Consider the following 12,145-nt stretch of genomic DNA (forward strand, 5'->3'; position numbering starts at 1 on the left):
AATAATTCCAAGGCGTGTGTTTTGCCTCATTTCTCAGGCTTTCCCCATGGGTTCAGTTTTTATCTCCCACTGGCCTTACAGAACACCCTTTGCTGGTACCCCCACCCCACCCCCGACCGTAAATTATTCTCCCTTCCTCTCTTCCCAAATAAAACATGTTCTCTCAAATCCTTGTCTCTGCGTCTTCTGGGAAAAACCAGATGAAGCCTGGGGCTGTGATGTTGGATCTACGTGAAGATGTAGCTCGGAATCTGGCATGTATTAGACATTCCGGAAATGTAAACCTACCCAATATTATAGATGAGGACACGGAGACACAAGAGGCAAGGATCACCAGGTTAGTAGATGGTATATGCAGGATGGCAATTAGAATTTACTCAGCATGACAGCTTGGATACCCTGCCTAGACCAGGGTTTTTCAACCTTGGCTCGGTTGACATTTTGGGTTGGACAGTTCTTTGCTGTGGAAGGCTGTCCATCCTAGAATGTTTAGCAGCATCCCTGGTCTCTATGCACCAGATGCCAGCAGCATGCCACCCAGTTGCGACAAGCAGGAACATCTCCAAATTGCCAAATCTCTCTGGGAGGACAGGAGGATTCTTTCATGTTGAGGATCACTGGCCAAGAGAGCTACCGTGTTGCCCCCAAAATAAGACCTAGCCGGACAACCAGCTCTAATGCGTCTTTTGGAGCAAAAATTAATATAAGACCCGGTCTTATTTTACTATAAGACCCGGTCTTATACAATATAATATAAGACCGGGTCTTATATTAATTTTTGTTCCAGTAGACGCATTAGAGCTGATTGTCCAGCTAAGTCTTATTTTTGGGGAAACATGGTAGATTCAGCTGGAAAAAAAACACAGTGATAGATCAGAGGTCTACACTGATAGAAAAAGGCAGAGTGACACACACACACACACACACACACACACACACACACACACACAGCTTATTTTTTGACCTTTGATCCAATCTTTCATCTTCTGACTTCAAATCTGGTTCACTTTCCATTTAGGCTGGGCTCCCTGAGATCAACTGTTCCATTGTTCGGCTTGTTAGAAAGTTCTTTCCTATTGAGCCCAAATCTGCTTCCTGGGAACTTATTTCATCAGTGTGCCCTCCAGGGCCATGCAGAAGGCCTAATCCCCCTTCATGGGATGGCACTTCAACTATGTGAACACAACTCCTGTTTCCCCTCCCCTATAGATTGACGTCGACTATGTGCTAAATGCTGCAGACACACAGGGAACAGTTGTCAGACTGCGAGTTCAAACGTCTAGTCTGTTTCTGACCGTTGAACAGGAATTTCCAAGGGCCTTGAGTCTATGTATTTTAAAGCTTCCAGGTAATTCTGAAGTGGCTTGTCTACCGTCCAATATTTAGGAACCTCGGACCTAACTTACTCCAGTTCCAGGCAATGGAGTTTTGATTTCCTTCTTAAAGCAGCTACCGAAAAGACGGTTTCTAAAGAAAGTATTAAAAAGAAACTCTTAAAATAATAGGATATTCCATACTAGGTCAAAGAGTAACTATGTTACTATCCAGTAAAATAGCTTTATAAAGTTCATTTTTAAAAAAAGCCTAGAAATTGATACCAGGAAATATTAGTCAGGCTTATTTCTCCAGATAGGGGGATCAAAGGAGATTTAAAATTTTTTCTTATTTGTCCTTTATTCCATTTTAAAGCTCATAGGATGAAAGTATGTATGTGTGTGTTTGTGTGTGTGTATAAATGTACACACATATATTCATATACATTGCATTCAGTTTTTAAAAGTTATTTTCAAAGTTGTAATGATGACCATATTTTTGCTATTTCTTATAAAGATGATGACACCTGGCGGAAATAAGGCAGAATCATAGAGCTGGATAATTTGGGGGATAAGAAAAGCATTAGAATGACAGATTTCGGAAAAACTCTAAGTCATTTCCTTCATTTAATGGAGTGGGGAAGGGACCTAAGAGTCATGGGACTAGCACATCCAGATGAAGATCCCGAGTTAAAAGAAATGAGCATAAAGGAAAGAAGAGCGACAGGAGAGAAGAAAGTACCAACGTTGAGTAAAATAATAGTAATAATAAAATAGACTCTTATACATACTCAGGCTAAATCACCATTCATTTAGTTCAGTGGTTAAACATAGTCCTTCATAAATGTGAGTGATTAGTTAGTACACATTTGCCCGAGGCTTTAATTTACAATATTCTATTTTAAGGGTTTCCAGGTTTCCCAAATGAGCACATACTCTTCCTCTTTCCCTTTGAACTGTCCCTTATTTCAATGAAATAAATTATAAATACTGGCCTTTTTTCTGGGAAGAATTTTTCTGACTTCCTATTCACTGCTGCCCCAATTAAATTCCTCTTATGTGACTTTAAGCCTTTGACTCTTCTTGTCTCTTATGGACAGATTGTTCTCATGTCTTCCTCGCGAAAGATTTCCCTTCCTCTTGGTAGAGTCTTATGTTGTTTCTGGGTGCTAGAATCAGGGTCCAGGACAGAGTCTGTGGCAGGCATGCCCCTTCCTTCAGCCATGGGAGTTTGGCTAACAAGCACAAAGTTTGCAGGTCCTTAAAACCCCAACTACCCAACCCCCAATTCTTTTTAAAGTGAAATATAAGTCCACATTTCAAACTACATCACAGCAACTGGATACCAGAGGACAGTCTCTGCTCTGCTGGAGTGATTTTCTGGATCTTTTGAGGGTGATTGTTTCATGGTGCAAGGATTTTGTGTGTGTGTGTGTGTGTGTGTGTGTGTGTGAGAGAGAGAGAGAGAGAGAGAGAGAGAGAGAGAGAGAGAGAGAGAGAGTTAGAATTGAGAGAGAGAGAAATTACAATTGAGAGGGGGGAGAGAGAGAAAGGAGAGAGAGAGAAAGTTCTAGCAAAGTAATGTGTCTGAGCACTAGTGGGTAATGCTACCCTAAATAACTTGAACTTCCACTGGCTGGCTTTTGTTCATAAAATGCTAATCCTTTCAGGTGCAGATATATATAAAACATGGGGGATTAAAAGGTACACGGAAATCTCAGATCTCTTCATCTACATAAGGTAAAGATATGTTTAAACTAACAGTTGAAAGTTATTTAGAGGGTACTAACAAGGAATCATTTTTTAAACTTCCTAATTCTTTATTAAGTACTAACATATGATACATATCATATGATGTAACGAACTAGGCAGATTACTGCAGTTGTGTTCTAGGTTGTTTTTCAGTGCACAGCTATACAGCTGTTTGGGGAAAATTAATTTCTCATGTCAACTACAATAATGGGGGAGGGAGTCATTGTATTTCACAAGGAGTAGTATCACCTGTTATTTGAAAATAGTTCTCCTTTGCTTGCGTGCAAACTGAAGAAACGTCTTAGAGTTAACGTGCAGAATCCCATGGTGCTGGGTGAGGGTCTTCCGTGTAGAGTGCTGCATTGCATAACTATCTCGCTTCAGAGATGATAATCACAGGAGATGTCCCAGTGTAAGTTTTTACATAATTACCTCTCTTAATTCTCACAACTACCACCCGAGGTAGATGTCACCATTACCTATATTTCCAACAAATTAGTACCTGGCAGAGCCAAGATTCAAACGCAGGCTCCTCACCATAGCCGGACTTCCTCACTGGAGAGGCTCTGTGGCCTCATAAGCCACCAGACGGCTGTCTTTTGGGGGGAACTTCCTGGAGTTGTGGGGAAGTTGCAAAGAAGGAGCAAGTAAGTATCTTCAAGAAAAAAACACTTCTCCTGTGAAGCACAGACTGGTACAGCACTGTTGGCTGGTTTGGGGATAAATATTTGCTTATTTGATTCTAGAGCCAATGACAATGTTAAGTTACTTTCACAGCAATCCGTTTGTTTGGAATCCATTACTGTGAGGGACATGCAGCTTCTCCAAGTGTGGGATGGGTTTACATTAGCGGCAGGGGCTGGCGTTCTTTCTTGCATATTGTTTGCCCGCTGGAGTAAGCCAATGCCTGAATGGCTGGGTTTCCCAGTGGTTTTTCGCTCAACTTGTTAGTCACGGTGTGACTTGGTGTGGCTAGTTGTTACCTGCAGTTGGCTGAAACAATATGATGGGGCAACTCGTGTGTGTGAAAAATAAACTCAAAATGGCAAACAAAAACAAGAAAAACCATTTAGAGTTTGTAGAAAATACTAGAAAATGTCACTGTAAACGTTATAAGTAATTTCAGGGCAAACTAGGTCAGGAAACCCAGGGCTGAAGCAACACAACGAAAGCTGTGTTCCACCTTGAGACCAGGGAGACCGATTCTGCAGCTGGAGCTCCTGGGTTTGACTCCTGGCTCTGCCCCTGGCCAGCTGGGGGCTCTTGGGCTGCTTTTAAACCTCTCCTTGACTGAATATCACTCATCCGAGAAGAGGCATAATAACCGCGTCTACTTTACAGGATTTGTTGTAAGGATTAGATGAATCCATCCATGTAAAGCACTAGAATGGTGCTTGGCAACAGTGTAAGTCCGTCCTGCAGCAGTGTGAGGTGTCGTTACTTTGATTCTGATCAAAGATCCCAACAGCTAGGTCCACTTTTTCTGAATCACGGAGTTTTCCTGTGCTCTGCTGATCACTTTTGCTCTCCTGTTTTTTGCCACAGCCCTGGGAGCTAGGCAGATATTATTATCCCCTTTTGGCTGGTGATGAAATGGCAAGGCGGGATTAAGTGAATGCAAAGCGCTGGAGCAGGGAGCCAAAGCAGGCTTCTGGCTCTCAGCCCGCAGTTTTCTACTGTCTTGCAATAAAGCCTCAGATGAAAAAAGAGAGCCCTGTGTTTGCTCCAAGTCCTGGCTTCTCAACCATGATGTCATTTACTCCTTAATCCACAAGGTATTCCTAATGGTCATACTGCTGCACCAGGTTTTCTTTATTACAATTCAGTTTCAAAAGCTGAATATTCAGAAATATATTTTAGATCCCAGCAATGTCATGCCTGTCCCTTGGCTATAATTGCTCTGTTTTTGCTTTTCTTCATGTACAGAATAGGTTTGGTTATATTTCGTCGTCTCCCTCCACTTTGCTCTGCAAAACCAGGGTGGCAGCATTCCGGGTGGTTGCTTTGCTCGCCCAGGAAACTAAGTTACAAAGCAGGTATTCTTTTCGGATCAACAGATACTATAGGTGATAAGCTGAACCTTTTAGAGCGTCTGGGAAAGCCAAACAGCCTGGGGCTAAGCAACTTGAGTCTTGTCCAGTTTTCTCCTCTCCAGCCGCTCTGCTTATGGACGTGTGTCTGAGCTCCGAGCAGCGGCCCAAGCACTTGGTGGAAGGACCACGCTCTCCAGATGGCTGGTTAGAGGCTGAGGAGGAAAAGACTCTCCGGAAAGATGGCACCAGTGGACCCTCAGGAGGTAACATCCTTTTTTATCACCTTAACACCTTCTCAGTTGTTTTCCTGGTGATGGTATTTTCCAGTTAACTTCAGTGACAAGAATTTCCATTTCCTTTTAATTCTAGATTTAAAATTTTTTATTGAGATATAATTAACATATAACATTATTTTAGTTTCAGGTGTACAATGTAATGATTTGATATTTGCATATATTGCAAAGTGATCACTATAATAACTCTAATCAACATCCATCTAGATTGTTCCTTCAATGTAGCTAAGTAGAAAAATGACTTCATACAAACATAAGCATAGCATTAAAAGTAATCTCTATTTTTTATGTTCTGTACTTATCAAACTCCACAAATTTGTTTTATCTTGTATATAAATCTAAGATGGTATTTTTTTTGTAACAAGAACTTTTAAAAAGAAATGAAATCTAAATTTTTTTCTGCTTTTCACCAAAATGTATTCCTGGTAACTATGTCATACAGTGGATCCTTGTAAAGCAAAGTGTATTTTCCCATCAGGACAATGTAACCATTAGGATTGCATTTCTAGATGGGGACTCAGGAGTTAATAAATAATAGGTGTACCAAATAATGTCATAAAAGCCAAGACATAGCATTTAAAACATTTACAATCACGTAACATGGTGAAATGATGTTCCAATTCTACTAAACCAGGATGTTATTGATTTTTACTAAACTGTTTATATAAAAATACAACTCTAGCTCTAAAACCTGGTCCCTCTAAAAGGGACTATCGGGCTAGCATAGATACAATGAGAAAATATTTAATGTGCAATAAACATAAATTTCTATCTTTGTAGAACATAAAAGGGTCTCATGGGAGAATATTTATATGTCCACTTTTTTTACAAAGTTAATTGGGAAAGGATAACCATCAGCTTATTAACCTGTGAAATGATGAGCCATTCAAAAGCAGCCCACTGATTTTTCCTACAGCCCCGAGGTTCCCCAGCTGGTGATATGTGGAAGGAAGGAGAGAAGGGACAGTCTGGACCGTAGCGGGGGATGGTGGAGGAGGGAAGCCTGCGGAAGCTGACATGAGTCCTTGACGGTCTGGCTGCTCTTAGTAGGTGCTCCACTGATGAGAACCTTTGAGAAAAGGAGCACAGCCCTGTACCGACTCCTTGTACCAACTGGCCTTTACCAGCTCCTGAATTTCAGGAATTTTGTGAGCTGGTTAGTAAACAGAGCCATTTTTGAAGTCCAAGTTCTACAAACTTGTAATTAAAGAGATTATGTAAAAGGCAAAGGTGTATGAAAAAACAAAGTAATAAGTACTCAAGATTCATCAAGAATTATTTTACTACATTTGACAATTACCTATGCTCTTGAGGCTCTTGAGGCCGTTGTATCCGGATGGTAGAAATACTCCATGATGGTGTGCTGCTCCACGTCTTTGCCCACTGACATCTCCCTGGTAGTTAAAATCACCAGGGTCGGAGTGCTTACACTTTGGGAATCTCAAATCCTACAAATCAGGATTTCTTCCTCTTACCCTAAAATGGTGGGCAAACATTTATCGGCTCCTGCAGCCTTGCTCGGCCTTCTTATCATCTCTGAAACAGAACTGAGTTAGCCTACCAGCCCTATGAGAGAAGGCAGGGCCTCTGGTTATTCGTGGATATTGGGTTGGTGTGGTTAGATGTCAGTTAGATGCCTTCCCTAAGAAGAGGTAGGGGAGGCCATACATCTCTTTCCCTTCCCTACAACCTCCCCACAACCCCAAGCAAGGTACTTGGGGTTGGCCACTCTTTATTAGCAAGTTGTGGCATACTCAGTGCAGTTCCAGGTCTCCGTAAGCTCCCTTTTTTTGTTCAGGTCAGAGAGTTCTCTTCCCAGGGGTGGAACACACTAAATCAGAACCTGTGGCCAGCAGCAGTGCTCTGAAGAGCCGTGGACATCCGTGATGCTATTTACAGTCACTTCACTCAAGCTAGGCTCAAAGACCATTTCCCACCGGCCACATACTGATACTATTTTTTGTAAAATACAACAAATTGAATTTCTAGAAAAACAAAATGAAACTACAAAGACATGCAAGATACAAGCCCCATTTTTGTTTGTTTGTAATTAGATTCACCAGGCATGGTTAAATTGTTGTAAAACTTCTAAATGCTTACTCCAAGTTTCTGTACTCTTCTTCCTGTGAACCTGTGACAAATGGTTTTCAAACCAGCACAGAAGTGTTCTACTTCATGTGGAAACCAGTGAAAGCTGGAATAGCCTTTCCTACCTGCCTCTCAGGGGTAGACTCCTGATTAGGTTTCTTTAAAGAGCTGCCATCCTCCAACTCTATTCACGTCCTCCTCCAAGCAGATGCTCTTTTCTTCTTGTTTTATATGATATTTGAGAGCTGCTAGAGTGGGTCATGAGTATAAAAAAAGTATTTGAAGCAGTAGTAACTTAATAGCCAGAGCTCATCTGACAACACTCCCTCCCCTCCAGACTGTGGGGCTGGCTCATCTTTGGGTGACCTGTACCTTTTGACGAGCAGATTTAGGAAGGATTTAAGAAACACTCTCCAGCCAACACGTGGGAATATTACTTCAAGACCTAAAAATAGTCAGGTCCGTGTTTGCCTAGGCCCTCCTTACACAGACAGCTCATTTGTGCCATTTAGCTTTCTCCTGTCATCAAAACAGAGTATGGGGATGGATCCACACCTTTTCTGTCCCCTCCTAAATACAGCAAAGGACCCAGGGAAGCCTTTGGCATTTCATCATATGATAAAAATGTCACATCTGTATTTCATGTCCCTGTCACCCCGTTATCATTCCGTTTTGTGCCAGTCTGCAGCCATGGTCAATGATTGCATTGACCCTTGTGTGGAAAGAATTCTCAACCTGTTCCCATCTTACCAGGTACACCAAGTGTATATTTGCACTGGATCAACAAATCATGAAACCTGTTTTATTTTCTGCCCTACAGATTTTAACAAGATAGAACCATCTCTTCATAGCCTCCAGAAATTTGTGCCTACAAATTATGCCAGCTACACTCAGGAGAATTATGTGTTTGCAGGCAAGGAGATTGTCATGCAAGAATCAATAGAGAGCTATGGAGCGGTGGTGTGGCCAGGGGTGAGAGAACTGTGATGCTGGGACGGCAGGATTTCTGGGGACAATAATAATACTCTGTGTTGCCTTACGCAGTTTGCCAAGTGCTTTAATATTCTTCGCTTCTCCAACTGAGGGTCAATTGTTGGCCCCCCAGGGGTGTGGGTTGGTATGCTTGGGTTCCACAAATACACAGCCTGTCTCCCAGAAGCACTGATTTTCTTCTATGCTATCATGAAACATATTGTTTACATTACTACAAACTTGAATTGTTGAGAAAAAAATCGGATTTTAGAGTTTGGACTTTGCAGCACATATTACCTTTGGGTCACTCCCACAAAACCTTGGGGCATTCATTTCCATTTTACATTGTGGATCTTCCAGTAGAAGCGGTTAGGAAGCATTCCTTCATCTCGTGTTCTCCCTGAACAGCCCCTAGAGGATGGCGCTGAAAAGGGGGAAACACTCCGAATTTAGAGCCAGAAAACCTGCTGTTCAGGTTTTAACAGATGTTCACGTCACCTCCATTTACCTTCATTTCCATATTTAAAGCAGGGGACAGTGGTAATGTCAAGTTCCCGAGATGGTTGTGAGAGTTCAGTGAAGTGCTACACCTACGGTCATGTTCGCTGTAATTGTTAATATAGTATTATCCATTAATATTAATGAATTGGTAAACCATGAGGAAAAGTTCACTGATTTGGTAAAGCTATTCCACCGGGGGCATGGTGCAGAACCAGGCAGGGACAGTGGCCTGGGACGCCAGCACTGCTGTTGTTCTTTTCACTGCAGAGGTTATCAGCCTGTGCTTAGAGGGGGCTCCAGATCAGAACCGCACAGTTGTTAGCATGCATATGAATCATACGGGGACCTTGTTAAAATGCAGGTTCTGATTCAGGAGGTCTGGGGAGGTTTGGGGGGAGCTTAGATACTCCCAGGTGATACAGACCGATGGTCCAGGCACCACAAATCCATTTAGTCAGGATTACAGAGGTTCTGTGGAGCCCCTCCGGGAGATCTGGGGTACTGGTGGCAAGCGAAAGGGGGAGCAGGAGGAGGGCGGAAAAGGGGAAAGGCAGACCAGGAGCTCTTATAGCTCCACCCCTCACCCTTCCCCCAACCAAGGAAGCTTGATTTTTACCCCTTATGCATATAAGCATGATTTTCTTCAAATGAAAGCTTTTCTTTGGCTTAACAACAAATTTGAAAATCACCAAACTACTACATGGCTTCCTATTATATTTGGCAAATAGACAACTATAGACAAGGTATCAAAGATGAGGAATAGAAAAAGATTACCTGGACTATTTCATTCTCAATAAGGCCTCAGTCTTTCACACACAAAACCCTGGCCTCTCTTGGGACCTGAAGTCCCTAAAAGCTGCATAAGAAGAGTTTATATAAAGTGGGAACATACCCTTGTCTTGTGTGATTTCAAATGCAGCTTTCTGTGAAAGAGCTCACTTTAGGAGTCTGCTAATAGGGCTAAGAAGGGGTGGGGGATGTTCGCAATGTCAAAAGATGTATCCGTTCCTGGGAAAAGCTTTTTCCCCAGATAGCACCCCAATGGGGCCAGCCTCTCACAGGGCAGGACACTTGAAGAAGGAAGCCTACAGCCAGCCATCTCTTCAGAAAGCCTCTCAAAGCATATACTCTTATGGCTCCTGGTGACACTGTCTTCCTAATATTGAAACGCCCACATAGCAAATAATTATCCTTTATATTCTCAAGGGACGCCTGATTTTCTACATGAAAATCTATCTTAAGTTATTCACATGTATATTTTTTAATGTCTCCTTGCTACTACTCAAAGTGTGGTCCCTAGACCGTCACCTGGTGGCTTGTTAGAAGTGCAGTCTTGAGCCATCCACCCAGACCTACGACGACACGATGTGCATCCTGAAGCAGGCCACACGTGACCTGTGTGCACACTGAAGTGTGGGAAGTGCTGTTCTGATCATCTAAGTGTTTCTTAGGGAACCTCTTAAGTAATTTTCATATTCGAGGTCTAAATATGGCATTAAATGTATATTTTGATTCTTATGAACCCTCCAATAAACTGAAACTATTAATAATATGTCTTATAGTATTTAACCTGGGGTGGGGATTGGGGTTGCTACTGGTTTCCAATGCTCCAATGCCTAAGTGACAAACGTGAATTTTTTTTAGGCGATGGCTTTGTGTCAGTATTTGGAGAAACATACAGAGGAATTGAATCTCCAAGATGCTAAAATACTTGAAATTGGTGCTGGACCAGGCCTTGTTTCCACTGTGGCCAGTATTTTAGGTTTGTTTATTTGTTTATTCCTGATCTTGTTTCAAAAGACCTTTACTGTGGCAACAATGATAATGAGTGCTTACTGTATGACAGGCTGTGGTTTAGGTCATTGGCCGTGATTTCACCCATTGAATTCCCCCCCCCCCCCCCCCGTGTCCTGAACTAGAATTACTACTGTTATCCCCAGAGATAAGATAAATTGTGTCTTAGAGAGGTTAAGGAACTTGCCCAGTCCACTGATTACCATGTGATGAACTTGAAATTCTGGAGGGGTTCAAGTGAAGACAGATTTATATCCCAAGGGCAGGTTGTAAGTTCTTGGCCACTAGGCAAAACGTGGGTACAAATCGGGCATACGTCTGCCTACACTATTACAGTTCTTCTTTTAAAACCAATCTGGAAATATGGTGATCTATTTTGTGAACCATTGTCACTAGCTTTAAAATGCCTAAAATTAATTGCATGAATTTAGATAAAGAGGAGAGTCACACAAAATAGAGCATCCTTTGTGGAAAGGAAACTGGGTACTGATTTCTTCATACAAGAGAAAAACAAAATCTTCAGCTAAATACTATTTCAGAAGAAGAAACATTATATATCATATTAAGGTGATGCTAAGCACCTTGGTATGTTTAGCTAATTATCCTGAAATCTCCCAATATTGCACCACTGTTTAACTTATAGTTTCTTAAAAGACAGGAGCATTATTCTGTGTCAGTGGTTCTCAACCAAAGGTGACTTTGCCCCACAGAGGACATTTGGCAATGTCTGGAGACACTTTTGACTGTCATGACTTGGAAGTGCTACTGGTATTAAAGGGATGGAGACTACAGATGCCGCCAAATACCTTACAGTGCACGGGGCAGGGCCTCCCACAAGACTTATCCAGCCAGAATCACGTCAAATTTATCCAGCCTATATGTCAAAAGGACCAAAGTTGAGAAGCCCAGTTCTATTTCTTTTCTTTCTCCTCGAGTGTATATGTCCCCTGTGACTGCCCATATGTTTCCAGGTAATTATTACACGTTTTCTCTTTCTTTCTCAGGAGCTCAAGTCACAGCAACGGATATGCCTGATGTCCTAGGAAACCTTCAATACAACCTTTTAAAGAACACACTGAACTGTACCACACATCTGCCTGAAGTGAGGGAGCTGGTATGGGGAGAAGGCCTGGAACAGAAATTCCCCAAGTCAACTTTTTATTATGATTATATTCTGGCCTCGGATGTGGTCTACCACCATTACTTCCTGGACAAGCTGCTCACCACCATGGAGTACTTCTGCCAGCCAGGGACGGTGTTACTTTGGGCAAACAAGTTCAGATTCAGCGCTGATTACGAATTTTTAGAAAAATTCAAGCAAGTTTTTGATACAACATTCTTGGCTGAATTTCCAGAGTCAACAGTTAAAATTTTTAAAGGAACACGAAAGTGGGATTAA

General features: G+C 42.0%; 1 protein-coding gene and 1 long non-coding RNA gene across 2 annotated transcripts; one reads left to right on the forward strand and one right to left on the reverse strand.

Annotated features, from left to right (window-relative positions):
* Positions 1-1,668: 1,668 nt before the first annotated feature.
* LOC308496628 lies at positions 1,669-7,681 on the reverse strand. The gene is made up of 3 exons (XR_013993205.1): positions 7,605-7,681; positions 6,692-6,867; positions 1,669-5,463 (listed from the first exon to the last, which is right to left on the reverse strand). It is a non-coding gene; the product is annotated as an uncharacterized lncRNA (long non-coding RNA).
* METTL21C (methyltransferase 21C, AARS1 lysine) lies at positions 5,232-12,145 on the forward strand (the record flags this gene model as incomplete). Its single annotated transcript, XM_081046142.1, has 4 exons — positions 5,232-5,361; positions 8,300-8,451; positions 10,597-10,714; positions 11,751-12,145. The coding sequence occupies 4 exons, from the start codon at positions 5,232-5,234 to the stop codon at positions 12,143-12,145; spliced, it is 795 nt and encodes a 264-aa protein (XP_080902268.1).

The sequence above is a fragment of the Rhinolophus hipposideros genome (genome assembly GCF_964194185.1).
Source record: "Rhinolophus hipposideros genome assembly, chromosome: 4".
Classification (NCBI taxonomy): Eukaryota; Metazoa; Chordata; class Mammalia; order Chiroptera; family Rhinolophidae; genus Rhinolophus; species Rhinolophus hipposideros.